General features: G+C 45.7%; 1 protein-coding gene across 1 annotated transcript; it reads left to right on the top strand.

The window, feature by feature from the left end:
* The first annotated feature begins 9,093 nt into the window (after window positions 1-9,093).
* TMEM74 (transmembrane protein 74) lies at window positions 9,094-12,711 on the top strand. Its single transcript, XM_081918979.1, has 2 exons — window positions 9,094-9,243; window positions 10,252-12,711. The coding sequence occupies exon 2, from the start codon at window positions 10,421-10,423 to the stop codon at window positions 11,390-11,392; it is 972 nt and encodes a 323-aa protein (XP_081775105.1). The 5' UTR covers window positions 9,094-9,243; window positions 10,252-10,420; the 3' UTR covers window positions 11,393-12,711.
* Window positions 12,712-19,365: the final 6,654 nt, after the last annotated feature.

The following is a 19,365-nucleotide window of genomic DNA, read 5'->3' on the forward strand; positions in this document are numbered from 1 at the left end:
GCTAAAGTCTTTGTGTCTTGACCTCTTGAACTTTGTGAAGAGTTTTTCTGAGAAGATGGCTGTACTGCACTTAGTTGTGCTCTGGCTTGGCTTCGTGTATAGGGGCGAGCTGTGGTTTTGTGGCCTGTGTCAGCCAGATCTGTGTAGGGATTGCAGGGGGGTGCAGCATCCGGAGGTGCCACCATGGTTTGGCTACTGGATGGTGTCTGTAATTTATCTGTGGAGAGGGTCTGGGTTTGGGTCTGGTGTGGTTGATTGGTGATGGCGTTCTGTGTGCCTCTGGATCTAGTGTCAGTTTTTGTGGGGAGGGCTAATTTCCAGATGTCTGGCAAGCGGGATGTGTCGTCACGCTTGTTCATGTTGTGAGGGTGTTTCTCTATCTCGATGGCTTCCATGATTATTCTCTTGTGGTGATGTTCCATGTTAAAGAGCAATTTGGAATCTGCAAAATTAATTTCGTGTCCTGTTTCTTTCATGTGTTGGAAAAGAGAGGAAGTTTTTTCTTCTTTTTTGACGGCATTCTTGTGTTCTGCGATACGTGCATTTATTCGTCTGTTTGTTTGTCCAATGTACGTGGCTGGGCAGACTTTGCAGGGTATTTCATAGACCCCTTGGTTTTCCAACTGGATTTTATCCTTGGGGTTTCTGAGGATATTGGCTATTTTTTGGTTGGTGCAAAAGGCTGTTTTGATATTGTGTTTATGGAGGATTTTGCTAATTTTATCTGTAGTGCCCTTGATATAAGGAAGGAGGGCCATGCCATTGTTTTCTTCTGTGTCTTGGTTTTTGGGGGGTGTTTCTTTTTGGATTAGCTTCGTAACCCTGTTTTGCTGGTATCCATTGGCAATTAACACATTTGAGAGATTCTGTAACTCAGTTGAGAGATTCTGTAACTCACATTTGAGAGATTCTGTAACTCAGGATACCAGCAAAACAGGGTTACGAAGCTAATCCAAAAAGAAACACCCCCCAAAAACCAAGACACAGAAGAAAACAATGGCATGGCCCTCCTTCCTTATATCAAGGGCACTACAGATAAAATTAGCAAAATCCTCCATAAACACAATATCAAAACAGCCTTTTGCACCAACCAAAAAATAGCCAATATCCTCAGAAACCCCAAGGATAAAATCCAGTTGGAAAACCAAGGGGTCTATGAAATACCCTGCAAAGTCTGCCCAGCCACGTACATTGGACAAACAAACAGACGAATAAATGCACGTATCGCAGAACACAAGAATGCCGTCAAAAAAGAAGAAAAAACTTCCTCTCTTTTCCAACACATGAAAGAAACAGGACACGAAATTAATTTTGCAGATTCCAAATTGCTCTTTAACATGGAACATCACCACAAGAGAATAATCATGGAAGCCATCGAGATAGAGAAACACCCTCACAACATGAACAAGCGTGACGACACATCCCGCTTGCCAGACATCTGGAAATTAGCCCTCCCCACAAAAACTGACACTAGATCCAGAGGCACACAGAACGCCATCACCAATCAACCACACCAGACCCAAACCCAGACCCTCTCCACAGATAAATTACAGACACCATCCAGTAGCCAAACCATGGTGGCACCTCCGGATGCTGCACCCCCCTGCAATCCCTACACAGATCTGGCTGACACAGGCCACAAAACCACAGCTCGCCCCTATACACGAAGCCAAGCCAGAGCACAACTAAGTGCAGTACAGCCATCTTCTCAGAAAAACTCTTCACAAAGTTCAAGAGGTCAAGACACAAAGACTTTAGCAACTAATCCACACCTAATGACCCACCTAAGTGGTACTCAGGATATCACTCAAGAAATCACTCAAGATATCCCTCAAGTAATTAAGGAACAAAAGAAGAAAAGGCACACTAGCCTGGGAACTTCCTCTCTGCCCAGAACATTGGAGGCTATACACCACACCCCCTCAACAGTATTTATAGGAACTCAAACACTGAGATCCTGCTCTGTTCCAGTAACAAGAAGCCGAAAGCACCAGCCTGAAGATGACGAGTGAGACCTCGTCGAAACGTCGCCTAGACACCCCAACTTTTACACGGGAAGACACCCGAGGACACCAAAACCTGCATATATATATATATATATATATTTGCTTTCGTAGATTTTCACGGGTACAGGAATGTAGGTTTTGGTGTCCTCGGGTGTCTTCCCGTGTAAAAGTTGGGGTGTCTAGGCGACGTTTCGACGAGGTCTCACTCGTCATCTTCAGGCTGGTGCTTTCGGCTTCTTGTTACTGGAACAGAGGCTCTGTTCCAGTAACAAGAAGCCGAAAGCACCAGCCTGAAGATGACGAGTGAGACCTCGTCGAAACGTCGCCTAGACACCCCAACTTTTACACGGGAAGACACCCGAGGACACCAAAACCTACATATATATATATATATATATATACCGGTATTAATATAAGGTGTTACACTCAATATGCCAGCAGTGGCCAGAGGATTGGAGAAGATCAGTCTACATCCCAGTCCCAAAGAAGGGCAGTGCCAAAGAATGCTACACAATTGCACTCATTTCACACGCTAGCAAGGTTATGCTTAAAATGCTACAAGGCAGGACCGAGAACTCCCAGAAGTGCAAGCTGGATTTCAAAGGCGCAGAGGAACCAAAGACCAAATTGCAAACATGTGATAGATTATGGAGAAATCTAGAGAGTTCCAGAAAAACATCTAATTCTGCTTCATTGACTACGCAAAAACATTTGACTGTGTCAACCACAGCAAACTATGGCAAGTTCTTAAAGAAATAGGAGTGCCTGATCACTTCATCTGTCTCCTGAGAAATCTCTATGTGGGACAAGAAGCTACAGTTAGAACTGGGTATGGAACAACTGATTGGTTCAAAATTGGGAAAGGAGTACAACAAGGCTGTATATTGTCTCCCTGCTTATTTAACTTATATGCAGAATTCATCATGCAAAAGGCTGGGCTGGATGAATCCCAAACCGGAATTAAGATTGCCGGAAGAAATATCAACAACCTCAGATATGCAGATGACACAACCTTGATGGCAAAAAGTGAGGAGGAATTAAAGAACCTTTTAATGAGGGTGAAAGAGGAGAGTGCAAAATGTGATCTGAAGCTCAACATAAAAAAACCTAAGATCATGGCCACTGGTCCCATCACCTCCTGGCAAATAGAAGGGGAAGAAATGGAGGCGGTGAGAGATTTTACTTTCTTGGGCTCCATGATCACTGCAGATGGTGACAGCAGTCATTAAATTAAAAGACGCCTGCTTCTTGGGAGAAAAGCGATGACAAACCTAGACAGCCTCTTAAAAAGCAGAGACATCACCTTGCCAACAAAGGTCCGTATAGTAAAAGCTATGGTTTTCCCAGTAGTGATGTATGGAAGTGAAAGCTGGACCATAAAGAAAGCTGATCACCGAAGAATTGATGCTTTTGAATTATGGTGCTGGAGGAGACTCTTGAGAGTCCCATGGACTGCAAGAAGATCAAACCTATCCATCCAGCCCTGAGTGCTCACTGGAAGAACAGATCCTGAAGCTGAGACTCCAACACTTTGGCCACCTCATGAGAAGAGAAGACTTCCTGGGAAAGACCCTGATGTTGCGAAAGATTGAGGGCACAAGGAGAAGGGGACGACAGATGACGAGATGGCTGGACAGTGTTCTCGAAGCTACCAGCATGAATTTGACCAAACTGCGGGAGGCAGTGGAAGACAGGAGTGCCTGGCATGCTCTGGTCCATGGGGGTCACAAAGAGTCGGACACAACGACTAAACAACAACAATGGTTGTGTAAACCCCACTAACAAGGGATCCAATATCAGCTGGCTCCCACTGACAGTATAACATGCCTCATCTTGTGGTGTACATTTGGGAAGAAAGATACCTTCAGGAGTACCACCAGAAGCTTTGGCCTCCTTCCTCATAGGAACACCAGAACTAGGAGGGAAGGAATTTGAATGAATAAACTAAAAACTGTGTACCAGCTGGTGAGGGCAGTCAACTCCATTCTGTACCACCCTGCTATCCTCTGTAATCAAGGACATAACTTTCGGATAGTTCCAGATGATTATTTGTAGTCAAGGGCAATTCCACCCAGTACACTGAGGCCCAGGGAAGGGCAGGTGCTGGGATCAGAAGTGGTTGTATAATGTATCCCTGCAGTTGCTAGGCAACTTTGCTGTGTTTCCTTTTTCTCTTTTGCCTGTATTTTGCAAAAGAGTAAAGTGGGGTTGTTGTGAATATGCATCAGGAGTTCAAGGGGAGAGTACCAGACCTCAGTGAGCAGAAAGCTCACAAGCCTGACCTTGTCTGTCTTGAGGTTACTGAGTGGAAGTAGTTTTCCCTTGAGTGGATAATGTAAAGCAAGCATTTATTTGCCTCATGGGAAAATCTTCTGAAACTCACCTCTCCTGAACCAAGAGATGTACACAGAGATTAACAATGATGTGTTCAGGACTATGGACAGCTCCACTTGAAATCTAATGTAAAATCCGCATGACAATAAGTGATTCATGAATTAGTGTTCCCTCTCTTCTAAAGCATATCCCCATCCTAGTGTTTATTTCTGTTTAGGAGGAACATTGGGCCATTTGTCTTATTGTTATGATCTTCAGCATCATCTTGGTTTGTGTTGTTGTTGTTGTGTGGACTCCAATATAATGCTAAGGCAAATGTTCCATCAGTACAATGATTTTTGCTTGTGCAATGGAATATTTCCCATGTCTCCTTCACCCCGGACCCCTTCAGATTTATCCTATGGCTTTGCCACTATATATCAAAAAACGCTCACCTTCTAAGCAACTTCACAACAAGATAAAATACAGAACAGGTAACCTCCGTTAAAACTATACAGAGAGAAAGAGGGAGAAACAGCCTACAAAACAAAACATTTATTAAAGTGTTCATCTAACAATACAAGAAAAAGGACAAGTCCCACCCCACTAAAAGATGAATGCCACAGAAGATGCTGTAATCATACATCTTTCTTCAAAAATGTAAACACCAAAAGCCTGGATAAATAAAAATGTGTCCCTCTAAACTAAAGGGTGGAGGACAAGACTATCAATTGCTACTAGTCATAGAATCATGGAATTGTAGATTTGGAAGGCACCACAAGGGTCATCTAGTCCAACCCTCTGCAATGCAGAAATTTCAGCTAAACCATCCATGACAGATGGCCATTCAACCTCTGCTTAAAAACCTCCAAGGAAGGAGAGTTATGATGGTTATACACATCCAATATCAGAGGCAGGATACCAGCTGCTGGGGAACAATAGCAAGGGAGTCCTGTTGCCTCCATGCCCTGCTAATGGGCATATGGTTGGCTACTGAAGGAAACTGGAAGATGAACTAACAGCTGTTGGTCTGAACTAGCATGATTCTCCTTCTGAGTGTGTCCTAATTGTTGAACTTGTGTTCCTGCTTGATGACCAATGGGGAAAAGAAGCCTTTTGCAATGAAGTTATTGGCAGTTCTGGTACAATATACCACACACTTTCTCCCTCCAGAATATTGACGGGTTTCTTAATGCGTGGCAGATAAAGGGAGGCTGTGCATTAGCTAAGGTGTCCAGGGAAGTGTGGTGTTATTTTCCTCTCTCTTCCTGTTTGATTTGCAAATCAATAGAGCTGTCACTGTAATACACTTTGAACATTCAGCAATCCAACAGTCTTTAGCAGAAAAAGTTGTCCAAATATTTGTCTAATGCTGTATGCACTGACAATCTCCAAGTACAAGCAGTGTGTCATATTTTTCCCATTGTGTACCTGCTAGCTATTATATACCAAGCAACCACTTAGGGGGAGGGGTCCAAAGCTCAGTTGGCAAAGTATATGCTTTACATAGTAGGCTCATTCACCAGCTAATGGGATCAGGTTGCAGTCAGTGGGAAAGCCCTTGCCTTACACTCATCTTCCTCAAACTGCTGCCCTGTAGAAGTCTCCAGGCTGATGGGAGCTGTAGTCCAAATCATCTGCTTATTAACATTTATATTTTGCCTTCCTTTCACCATGGAATGGAAGAGGGATACATGCTCTTTCCAGGCAGTCTCCCATCCAAGGCACAGACCAGACATAGACCTGTTTAACTTCAGAGGTGCTTCAGGTTCCTTCAGATCATTCCCCTCGGACTTGAAGTAAACAGGTGCAGTAAGTGTGTATGCAAGGACCTCCCTCGTTCACCAATTATTGCAGAAAAGTAGCAACCAAAGAAAAGAAATTTCCCATGTACCTCACACCCAAGATCCCACATAGTTCACTGCCAAAGGTCACCTACATGGACTTCATAGCCTGGACTGATCCTATGTCCAGGGCTGGCTGAAGAAATTTTGTTGCCTTGGGCATATAGAAGCTTATTAGAATGTAAGTTTAATATTACAACACTGGCACTGGGGCAGCATCCTCCACGATACCTGAGGGACCTGTGTGGACACAGTTCAGGCTGCATCAGACAAATAGCTCTGTCTTCCAGGATCTCATCGCAACTCACTCAGAACGCTGGTCATTCAGAAAATATTGTAACACAGCAGCAGTCGTAGTGATGAGCAGAGCCATCGTAGTGATGAGCAGAGCCATGAAAGAATTGTGGGACGTGTCACAGGTTGCAAGCTAATTGTGTCAAGGGACAACAGTAAATAATATTTTTATGTGCTTCTTGTGATCATATGGCTTGCCTGCACCAAAAAGCATTACAGATAATGAATGCTCTGCCTGCCTTCTTTGATGTGCAGCAACCATTTCACACATGCAAGCCATCACTCAAAAGTGCATGTGCGAACTCAGCAAAATGAAAAGAAGAGTAAAATAAAAATAAAAATGGGTGGGGAAGTTTTCCAGCTCTTTAATGAATGTTGCTTCCCTTTTCACGTTGCCTGATTAATCTTTTAGGCGGTTATATTTGTGGTTGCAGAAGCCTCCATGTTGCTATGCAGTGTGTTTTTTTTTTTCTTCTCACCACCTCCACACCTGACATCTTTGGCAGAACACATTTACGCAGTTATAAAAGAGCACAAAGCCGTCTGTGAACACTTTACTACTGACAGTCTGAAAACAAAGTGAGAATCAGAAAGGCCTTTACTTGGAGCACGGCAGCTCTGAGTGAAAATGTAAGATCAGATTCACCAGCCTATGAAGATAATGCTTTTGTGGGTGTGGTCAGGATGACACAAAAACAAATTAGGCATGGCATGGAGAAAGCAGATAGAGCAATGTTTTTCTCCCTTTCTAATACCGCTAGAACTCATGGTCATCATGTTGGAAGGTTCAGAATGGATGGGGAAAAAATACTTCTTCGCACAGTTAAACTATGAAACACTCCCACAGTGATGGGCACCAACTTAGATGTCTTCACAGGAGGATTAGACAAGTTTATGAAGGTCACGGCTATCAACGGCTACTAGCCACAATGGCTATGTTCTACCTCCACTGCCACAGGCACTATGTTTCTGAATTCCAGTTCCTGGGAATTGTGGTGGGCAGAGTTATGCTTGTGTCCAGCTTGCAGGCTTCCCACAGACATCCAGTTGGCCCCTGTGAGCCAACTGGTGAACTAGATGAACCATTGACTTGATCCACCCAGAAGGCTCATTTTCTGTACTTATGGCCATCAACTTGTTGCTGGGACTCCCAACTCCCACCAGCCCCAGCTAGCATTGTGAGTGGCGGTTGAAGTCCAGCAGTATCTGAAGAGCCACAGATTCTCCGTTACTGATCTTGCATCTCATTGCACTAGCTCTTCCTTCTCTCATATCCATCACAAGTTCCCTTCATTGGAAAAAATGAACATCCCACTTATTTTATAAAAAAAGAAAGTCCCCACATTATTATTTATTTTTTAAAAAATAATGTAAATCACTGCTGCTGATGTTGCAAGAAAAGTTCTATCCTTCCTGAGAGGAGCTCAGGGATATGGTTCCCTCTCCCCATTTTATCCTCCCAACAAACCCATGAAGTAGGTTAGGCAGAGGCAGTGATTGGCTCAATATGCACCAGACCAGCTTCTCTCTCCTGTTAGAAACTAACAAGAGGTGTGCGTTCCATATGTCCAAATGCGCCTGCATGTTGCCTTTTGTGTCTTGATAAAACAGCCATTGCTTTTTCCACCTGCCTTGCCCCACCCTCCAGCCTTCATAAGGGGGCTGTTTCCAGAGGAAGAACAGTGAGGGGAAAGGTGCTGTAGTGCTTTGGGAATCATATAATGTGACTTTTGTTGTGGTTTTGCTGTTTCGTTTTCCCTTTTTTTAGTTGCTGCAGTTAATAGTGTTTGACAGGAAAGGTTTGGTCGTCCTACTGATGATTTGTTATTTATTCTATAATTGTGATGTTCTATTATGTCACTGTTATTTATTGTTTGTGAGCCACTTTGCCACTGGCGTGAGTGCAAAACGACATAGACATACAGTGGTACCTCAGGTTACATACGCTTCAGGTTACAGACTCTGCTAACCCAGAAATAGTGCTTCATGTTAATAACTTTGCTTCAGGATGAGAACAGAAATTGTGCTCCAGCGGCGCAGCAGCAGCAGGAGGCCCCATTAGCTAAAGTGGTGCTTCAGGTTAAGAACAGTTTCAGGTTAAGAACGGACCTCCGGAACGAATTAAGTACTTAACCCGAGGTACCACTGTATCTGTTAGGGATGCTTTAGTTGAGATTCCTGCATTGCAACGGGTCGGACTTTATGACCCTTGGGGTCCCTTCCAAGTCTACAGTTCTACGATTCTATGATCATGAATGCATGAGCAATAGTTGAGGTGGAGAGGTAAGGAAACCACGATGAAATATGGAACGGAACTTGATGAATTGCGCCCATCCCCAGCGACAACTCTGCTTTCTCGCTCCTGCGCGAAACTCCCTTTGCGATCCTAAACCTCTGGGGCCGGCGCTAACTCGCTTGTTTGCGGGCGGGGAGGGCGGCACTCTGCACATGCTCGAAGGACGTCGCTTCATGGCTTCCTACGCGCCGAGAGACCAGCGCTGCCGGCGGCCTCTCACTCTGTCCGCGCCACCACCATCCCGGGCTGCCCACGCAGGACCTCCGGACCCTGCCGACTGCCCGTCTCTCCTCCCCCTGCAGGACTACGTCTCCCAGCATGCACCGCGAGCTCCTCCTCCCTCCCTCCCTCCCTCCCCACGAGCCCCTCGGGAGGCGGGCGGAGCAGCGTGCGGGAGGAGCGCGGCCGCCAGGACTTCTTGGCGAGACTTCAGCGGGATGGGCAGCGCCGCGCCGCCACCGCCGGGTGGGCGCAAACTGAGCGGGGAAAGGTATGTCCGGAGAAGGGGAATGAAGGGCAACCAGCTGCCGGGACCACCCGAGTCCACCTCCTGACGACCCTTAGAAACGCGTCCGCCTGGAGTTTGCACGCAGACCCCGGGGAGGAAAAAGCAGGGAAAGGTCTCCGTGGTGCCAACCTGGGCTGTGACACGGCTTTTGGGGGGCATCCCGCACCCCAGTCTGTTGGCACGGGCGCCCAGAAGGCAGCAGCTCTCCAGGGATGTAATTCATAATAATTATATTTTGCTTCATAGATGGATGGATAGATAGATAAAAGTCCATGCTGGGGGTCTTTTTCCCTCCCCCACCCCCTTTCTTTAAGGTCAGTGGGTTGTTCTTTAATTTTTTTCATGCTCCAAGTTTTCTCTGCCTTGCATGCAGCGCATCGTTCCTCTCCGCTTCTTTGCATCCTCAGCCTTTGAGGAGCATAATTTCATTGCAAGCGTGGCGGGTGTGTGTGTGTGTTTTAATCGGAGCTGGAGATCTGCTTCAGAAAGTGCTCCTTTCCCTCCTCCTGGGATTATCAGATTTCCACAAGAGAATAGAGATCCTGGATTTGCCGAGCTACAAGGGATTTGCGGGCTTCTTCCTAATTAGACTCTGCATTTGAATGCAGACTCCCCCACCCCACCCCCCAGTTTAGTTCTTTCTTGAGTTTGCACTTTCCTCCGTTTGAAACTTGATGGTCTTTGCCATTCAGGGGGAAGCTATGGGTACATATGCCTCCCCTTTATTTCCGATGGGTTCTTTCTGTAATTGGATAGCGGTGTCAAAGGTTGATTAGAGTTCCTAATAGATTTGAGTTCGGCAAGCGGATTTCGGCTTTAAGTGCTTGATTAAAACAATCGCATTTGTTGTTTGCCTGCCACGCACACACATGCACACAAATGTACCCACACGCTGGACAAAATCAGAATAATGAGTTTGAGTCTGTATTAGCCTCATAATATATCTTGATGATGAAGCTGTTTTCTCCCCCTACCCCTTTCTATTTGCAGATCGAAAAGGAATGCTTGTCCAAGGAAATTTGTTTAATTGGGTAGTGGCTGAAACAGCGTCCCAGCTAAAACAGTGGCTGGAGAATAGTAGATTGATTCAGTTGGCCAACTGCTCTTTCGTGCTTAATGGCGAGGTTGGAATTGTCACTGTTTACTGAAGCACGGGCTTATGAATGGTAAACCACGGCTAGTTCAAGGGGGCTTCCCGATGGCATGCGTGGAGCTTCTGTACCTCGCCAAAGAGGGTGGTCAGTCCGATCAGTGTCAGAATATGGACTGGAGTGTGCCTACTCCCCCTGGTCAGGGACAACCCGGTGAAAGTGTAGGAAGGACTGCAACCATATCCATGGCTGCTGAGTGCTGCGAGAGGCACTGCAAAGCCATCCAAAGGGCAGATCTTGCTGAAGCCCCTCTTTCCTTCACCACTGCTTCCTCACCGTGCCCAGAATGTACAACCACAGGTGAGATCACCTGCCATCCCAGCTTTCCCAAAGAAGCAAAGGAGGCAACCCAACAGAGAGCTTGCTGCTGCGAATCGGAGACGTCCTTCACTTTCGTGGACGAAAATGTCAACAATCTGGACTACGCAGGACATCTTGCCCACAAGAGCTGCTGCCAAGGCCAGGATCTCATTTCCCACCCCGACCCTGCTGGAGAGATGCCCCTCGAATGGCCCTACGATCCACCCTCGCTGATTTCCGAGGAAAACGATGATGCTGCCTCAGAAGCTGATGGAGGAAAGTCAGTAGACTATGGCTTTGTCAGCGCCATCTTCTTCCTGGTCAGCGGGATATTGCTAGTGATCATTTCCTACGTGGTCCCCAGGGACGTGACCGTGGATCCCAGCACAGTGGCGGCAAGGGAAATGGAGCGGCTGGAGAATGAGAGCGCCAAGATTGGGGCTCACCTGGATCGTTGTGTGATTGCTGGGCTCTGCCTTTTAACGTTGGGGGGCGTAGTCCTGTCCAGTTTGCTCATGATCTCTATGTGGAAAGGCGAGCTCTACAGGAGAAGCAGGTTTGCAGCCTCCAAGGAATCGGCCAAGCTCTACGGCTCCTTTAATTTCCGAGTGAAATCTTCCACAAACGATAACATGGAGTTATCGTTAGTTGAGGAGGATGCTCTTGCCGTAGATAGTTAGGACGTCCTTGGCACTCTGAGGCAGCAAAGGATGAAGAACGTAATTGTCATTACATGAAACCAAATGAAGCTTAAAATAGCAAGCGCCGTCCGTTGAAGAGTATCTTTTCCTAGCCCATTGAAATGGTATGTTTGTGTTCCGTAGACGTCGTAGTCTTGGACGAAAAGACAAAAGAGATAATATTTGAAATAATGCATACTTGGGATTCAGAGTGATTGAAAATGGCTCTCTTGGTGTTTATGGAAATTCTTCGATGGCTGGTGTCCACTGAAACCGCATCGCTTAGAGCCACATTCACACCCTACATTTAAAGCTCTGTGATTCCACTTTAAACAGAGTTCCCTGGGAAGAGGGATAATTGATTGTGAAACCACGCTGGGGATTGTAGCTGTGGGAGGGGAACAGGAGTCTTCTATCAACTCTCTACACCCTTACCAAACTACATTTCCCAGAATTCTTTGGGGGAAGCCATGACTGCTTAAAGTGGCTTGCATTTATTGCTTTAAATGTAGGGTGTGGATGTGGTCCTGGTGTACATGCAATAACAGTAGAATTCGGATTGCCATTGGCTGGCAGCCCCACCCCCCAGTGAAGGTCTAGGAGCTGCCCTTTCCATTTTCCACCGCACCATTTGTAAGTGTCACTTCAGGGCTTTGTGGGGAATTAAAATGACATGTCCTTAATCTGCACTGGGGCCTGCCATCTTAATACCCCACAGTACCCCAAAGCGACATTGCATCAGGGTCCCTGTAGAAAATAAAAAGGGTGGCATGGTGCTATAAGCAATGAATGTTTAAGGGGGGCATGGGTAAGGTGTCAGCAGTGGGGTTTGCTGGGCTGCCAGGATTCCAGGAGATGCCCACTCCCACTATTGAAACTTACATTGGCCTGAGTTCTTGGTGTGCTTTTTTCTTGGCATATTTAATAACAAGAACTCCAACTTATTTAACGTTATTCAAGGCTGGCTGGTGGCATTGCCCATGCAGTGCAGGATCAAGTGGTGGCTTATGTGTGAAACTGTGTCATCGCAGACAGAGCCTCCATGTGGCCTCTTCAGTGCAATGGTTTTCAGCTGAGTCAGGCCACATAATCAGCTGAGATGTGCACATCAACCAAGATCAGAGATGTCAAGTCTTGTGTGTGTGCGAACCAGGACTTGATGAGCCGGCAGCTGAATGCGTGGACTCACTCCACCGGATAACATCGTGTCTATGGCAAGAAGAAGGCTGTGTCTGTGTGATGTCAACATTCACATGTGCACACCATCTCTTCCATGCTATGGTCATCATATGTGAATTGTCTGTAAATAGCCAAGAGGTGTCTGCATTACAGTTAAGGTAATGGGAGATATCACAAAGGTTCTGTATTTGCAAAGGCCCTTTCACACAGAGAAGGGGCAAACGAGATCTTCAGGTCCAAATAAACATTTGTAGCATTGCAGCCTGAACATGAGAACTGCCATAGCTCCAGCTTAAGCATCTGTTAGGTGTACAGAAAGTCTCTGGATCAATTTCTGGCATCTCAAGGTAGTGGTGGGCAAATACTTGCTTGGAACCCTGGAGGGCCACTGCCAGTCAGTGTAGGCAATACTGAGCTAAATGGGCCAATGGGCTGACTTGGAGTAAGTCAACTTCCGATGTTCCTATGCATCCAAAGAAGAGTGATGCAGAATCAGATCAAAAGTCTATCTAGCCCAGCTTCCTGTTTTCGCAGATGCCCACAGAATGTGAGCACAACAGCATTTTCTTTACTTGAGATTACTTGGTTTTCGGAGGCATGCTGTGCCCAACAGTAGAGGCAGAACATAACCATCACAACTGCTAGCCACTTACTGCCTTATTTATTGTTTTATTATTTATTACATTAGTTGGTTGCTATTTAAAACAAAGGTTCAAATCAACTTACCTAGAATGTATCCAAACCCCTTTTAAAGCAGTCTGAGTTGGCCATAAGTACATCCTTCTGTAGAGAGTTCCACAGTTTAACTGTGTGCTTCCTTTTGGTCTTCTCTGAATTGTCCAACATTCAGCTTCCGTGGATGACCCCACATTATAGGATAATGAAAGAAACAGGGAAACTTCTATCCACATCCTTCATGTAATGCATCATTTCATACACCTCTGTCGTGTCCTTTCTTACCTTTTTTTCCCCAAGTTAAAAAAAATAAAAATCAGCAAGGGTTGTTATTCTCTATGCTTGAAAATTTTACCTTTAATAATGCTTTCCACCAGTTTTCTCAGGACAAAGTAACGGCCCTGTAATTTTATGGATTCCCCCTGGATCCATTTAAAAATTGGTTGCATTCCAGGTGAAGAAACTGATCTTAGGGACAAGTCACAGATGTTTGTTAGAAGGCCAGCAGTTTAACATCTGAGTTCTTTAAGAACTGTCAGGTAGCTATCACCTGGACCACGTGATTTGCCTGTTTTTAATTTGTCAGGAAGGTGTGGAATTTGGTCTCTTGTTACCACTGTTCACCACAGACTGCCTTCCTTATTCAGGCACAGATAACTGCCTTACATTTTCCACAGGGAGCTAGTGTGAGTTTCTCACTTGAAGCTGGCACTCGGAGATGACATTTTGGCGTTCCAAATTGCACTAACTTTCTTGTTGTGTGTTAAAATAATTGCTTGGTGGCATTTTCATCTGGCTAAGTCCACATTTCTCTACCCATCCCTTCCATGCTTCGTATAAAGCATTTAATACTCTCTGTCAATCTAAAAACCATAAACTGTAACAGCCTACATGAAAGGTTATTAACAGATGTGGCAATATCCTAAGGGGCACCAGTAACCAAGCCCCAGGACAGTCATCCGGTATCGGCAATTAAAGACTGGAGCATTCAATTTCAATTTGAGTGGATTTTTTTACTCTGCTTATCAGGGGTGCAGTGTTTTTCCCCTGCTTATACCTGCACATCTATGTGAGATATAAAACTCCTTTAAGCCCCATGAGTCATTTAGTCATTAGATTTATAACCCTTCCTGCCCTTGAAGGCTTGGGGAGGTCAGCAACCTTACAAAAAAATATTCTAAAGTGGATGCCTTTAATAATCGCCCTGTTTATCATCAGTTGTTGTCCCCGTGTATTTGACCAGTCAGAACTTCTGAAAGATGCCGTACTCCAGTCATTTGCAATGTGGCGATTGGAACTGGGGTTTTTTAGAACAAAATTCAAATAAGGAACACATGAGGCACTGCAGAATATAACAGAGTGTCAAGCAGTCGTGCAAGTTGTGTTGCATAAGTGTCCATCGAAACATGCCAGCCGGTGCAAATCTGTTCATTTCAATGGGGCTTATCTAGAAGAATTTGCTGCTAATCAGACCCAAGATCTATAGCCAGCTAGGCTTTGTACGCTTCTTCCACAATGTTTTCTCTATCTTATTTTAATCCTAAACTCTTTGGTAAAAGGAATTTTCCAATATACACCTTCTCATTTAATATACAGTTGTTGGGGAGGGTCGTGTACAAAGTGCTTGTCTGCCTGCCCCTAAATACATGTGCTGTGTGTATTAAGTATCCATTGCTGGCAAATCAAGAGCCATTGTGACGCTGTGGTCATGGGACCAACCCTACCGGTGGGCAGAGTGGGGTTTCTGATGCTCGGTGTTATTAAAGGGAAGCAAAATGAGAGTCATTTAATTTTTTATTCTATTTTTACTGCCAAGAAGGGAGAGAGGCACTTGTGGGATTTTCCACCTCAGGTGCCCAAATAATTTTACTGGCTTAGGGTACCAAGAACCTTCAATTTGTGGGCATAGGATCACCATTTGCTGGTCTGCCTCGGGCAGCAAAATATCTTGAACCAATCCTGAGTGGTTTAAGTATCAGACAGACGCCAGATAGATAGGTTTGGATTCATATCCCTGGCCAGCCACAAACCTTATTTTGAGTCAGTCATTATCTCAGCCTAGCCAATCTCAGAGGGCTGGCCATTTACTGAGAGTATGCGTTTAGGGTGTGTCTGAAAGAAAGCTTGAGAATGGCTGTCACCCCTTCAGCCACTTTCCCCCTGAGGGAATTTGGTGGGGTTGGTGGGGATGAGAGGGGCTCTCCACCCTGATGTTTTCTTGAGCTCTTTTGAGGAAAATAAAAGGCAGATTGCAGATTGTTTGCATAAGCTTCTTATACCACCACCAGTGTTTGTTTTGTTGTTTATTTATTTGTTGCACTTATATCTCACCTTTTTTATCCAAGGAGCTCAAGGTGGCATGCATAGTTATCCCCACAACAATCCTGAGAGGCAGAGACTGGCCCAAAGTCACCAAGTGAGCTTGATGGCCGAGTAGCGATTTGAACCCTGGTCTCCCAGACCCTAGTCCAAGGGTAGGCAACCTAAGGCCCGGGGGCCAGATGCAGCCCAATCGCCTTCTCAGTCCGGCCCGTGGATGGTCCAGGAATCAGCTTGTTTTTCATGAGCGGAATGTGTCCTTTTATTTAAAAAGCATCTCTGGGTTATTTGTGGGGCCTGCCTCGTGTTTTTACATGAGTAGAATGTGTGCTTTTATTTAAAATGCATCTCTGGGTTATTTGTGGGCCATAGGAATTCGTTCACTTTTTTTCTTCAAAATATAGTCCAGCCCACCACATGGTCTGAGGGATGGTGGACCGGTCCACAGCTGCAAAAGGTTGCTGAACCCCTGCCCTAGTCCAACACTCTGGCCACTAGACCACACTGTAGGAGTTCTAGGTGCTGGAGTGGATCTGCTTATAGTTCATGGGTAAGGAATCTTTGGCCCTTTGAACCTTTGTTGTACTACAGCTCCCATCATTTCTGGCCATTGACCATGGTGACTGAGGTCAATGGTACCTGGAGTCCAACAACATATGAGGTATCTGAAGAAGTGTGCATGACCAACTTAGTTGGTCTCTAAGATGCTACTGGACAATTTTTTATTTTTTAATGTATTTCAACTGCGTCAGACCAACATGGCTACCTACCTGAATCTAGAACATATGAGGGGTGACAGGTCCCCTACCCCTGCTGTAGTACCTGGAACCCACTGCCACAAGATCCAGGGCCCTCAGAACATTTTAGTTTCTAAGCTGTGTAGACTCCCTGGATTTTCCTTCGGTATTATTATTCTTTAAGGGCTATTGAAACATGAAAACCAGGCCTCTCTTAAGAGCACTGCCTAAGCAGAGCTTCTCGAGACAGTAATAATAATTAGAGCTAAAATCTCATTTTACATTTGAATAAAGATCCAGGCTAATGGGCCTTTCCCAATCCCAACAGAATGCTTCTGAGAACCCATTTGTCTTCTGTGTACACTTTCTTGTAAGAGGATTCAAACCCCCTAACCCCCCCCCCCAGGCAATTGCAGAGTGCTTGGCTGCACAAACCTGTGCTGGATTGGTGGGTGTTGTTATTATTTGCATTTGTAATTTTTTTAAAAAAAATACCCAAGTGTCTTAACAGGGTAAAACATGTAATAAAAGCCAATTATGGCGACTGATGCAGAAGACCTGTGATGTAGCCCATCACTATTACCGAAAGCAGACGGGGACCTACAGACTCAAACCAGAGTCATGCCCTTTATAACAGTAATGGGGAAGATGTGGTCCTCCACATGTTGCTCACATCATCCCTGACTGGGTTGGATGGGAACTGGAGTCCAGTAACATCCGAAGGGCCACAGGTTCCCAGCTCCCAATTTCTACATTTCTTAGCCAATTTGGCTGCTCCCAGGAACAGGTGGCCTCCCTTCCATGTTTGCATATCATACAAGCAACATTGGCTCCCGTTGCTTGCATATAACACTCAAACACACATGAAAATGTACAAGTCAAAGTTCCCCCTGCTTTCCAGGATCTAGGACAAAGGGAATCTGCCTTATAAGAAGTCAGACATTCGTCCATCCAGCTCAGTCTTGTCAACTCTTACCAGTAGCAGTTATGCAGACTCTCAGACATTCAAGATTTCTGCTACGTGATCTTTTTATCTGGAAATGCCAGGGGGGTCAAACCTTGGAGATCCTGGATGCCAGTTGTGCTCTGCAACTGAGCTGTTATCTCCAACCATGTACAGCAGGGATGGAGAATCTATGGAACACCTGATGTTGTTGGACTGCAGTCCCCACCATCCCTGACCACTTGGCCATGCAGGCGGGGGCTGATGGGAGTTGGAGTCCAGCAACATCTGGACGGCCCCAGGTTCTTGACCTCAAGGTGTAGGGAGTCCAGCTAACCCTTATATCCTGGGTTCCAAGTCATGTAGAAAGCACTTGGGGTCACTTGAACTTACAGCCGCCATGGGCAAAACTCTGCAGGCTCTTAAACTGCTGCATATAGTATCTGTTAGTGCACAGTGACTGGATTTGTCTGCAGTGGGCTCACCATCAGAATAGCTCAATTTTCAATGGGCTGCTATAAGCATCCATCAAAATGCAGGCTAAAATTCCATGAAAGATGTGTGCAGTCGTACTACTGTGATATAATCAGTCCCTCGGAATGCAAATTTGCTTTCTAGCTTGGTTTTCCTTCACTGATTCAGAATGTAAGGATTTCTCTTATAAGAATGGGTAGGTGTCAGGTATGGGTACATAAATCAGGATTTGTGCAATCGTGGCTGTGCATCTCAGTACCTGTAAGTCACTTTTTGATGAAGTTAGCAGAAGAAAACAAAAATGGAGAGAAGAAGGAACTCCATGGAATTGTGAAATTAGATGGATTAGTGCAATGTCAGAAGCATGCATCCATCAAACAATTAAACACTGGTATCCTGGAGAAATTAGCAGATGAAATGAGCCTGACGCCTATAGGGAAATGGAGAATTGGTGCAAACCCACCTTCAATCATCTCGGGTGATAGGGAACGGTTATAGCAAGAGGGGTGTTAAGAGGCCTTTATCCAAACGAATCATGGGGGTGTTGGTAGCTTTTTAATGAGGTGCTAGCTCTTGCAAGAAGAATGCAAGAAGATGGACGCTAATTGGGACAATGGCGGACAGCTGTAGACTGTGCCAGCTTCTCATGCTATTTTCCACAAGCAATTGCACAAAAGTGTCATGCTGCAGTCATCTCTTTCCTTGAGTGAGGTGATAGCTACAAACTTTGTTACTATTTATTTTAAAATTGTTGTCTTATGTTCATATCCTGCCTTTCTTCCATTATGGAACGGAAGTCAGTGGCCCTGTGATTCCCAGGCGGTCTCCCCTCCAGGCAATGACCAGGTCCCAACTTTCTTATCTAATAAACCAGAGGTGGAGAACCTCAGGCCCAGGGGCCAAATGTGGCCTTCCAGGCCTCTCTAGATTTCAGAACTCTCTCCACACCACACCCTTCTCTTTTTGCCTGGCTGGGAAATGTCCTTGAGCTCTGGCAATGAGAGGGATAGAGAGGGGCATCAGAGCATGTGTAGAAACTGGCCTACTGCAGGAGGCCAGTTGCTCGGCCCACTTTGGCCTCTGATGCCACCCGCAATGTTGCCCTCGGAAGGTTGTTCAGCCTAAAAAAGGCTCCCCACATCTTCAGTGCAGCCTTGCAAACAAGCCAACAAAAGTTACTAGCCTTCAAAAAGGAAAAAGCTTTTTGTCATCTTTCAGTCTGGTTCCGTGCTGACTGTGGAAGAGCAGAAGTCCCATCTTCTGCATTGTAGGCTTCTAGCCTCTTGCAAAACTTTTTTTTTTAAGTTCCCTAGGGATGTGGGTGGCGCTGTGGGTTAAACCACAGAGCCTAGGACTTGCTGATCAGAAGGTCGGCAGTTCGAATCCCCCGACGGGGTGAGCTCCCGTTGCTCGGTCCCTGCTCCTGCCAACCTAGCAGTTCGAAAGCACGTCAAAGTGCAAGTAGATAAAGAGGTACCGCTCCGGTGGGAAGGTAAACGGCATTTCCGTGCGCTGCTCTGGTTTTCCAGAAGCGGCTTAGTCATGCTGGCCACATGACCCAGAAGCTGTACGCCGGCTCCCTCGGCCAATAAAGCGAAATGAGCGCCGCAACCCCAGAGTCGGCCACAACTGGACCTAATGGTCAG

This window comes from Podarcis melisellensis (assembly GCF_964234715.1).
Source record: "Podarcis melisellensis genome assembly, chromosome: 7".
In the NCBI taxonomy this organism is placed as follows: Eukaryota; Metazoa; Chordata; class Lepidosauria; order Squamata; family Lacertidae; genus Podarcis; species Podarcis melisellensis.

Coding starts and splice junctions, on each gene's coding strand:
- TMEM74 (XM_081918979.1), top strand. CDS start 10,421: ATGAATGGTAAACCACGGCTAGTTCAAGGGGGCTTCCCGATGGCATGC.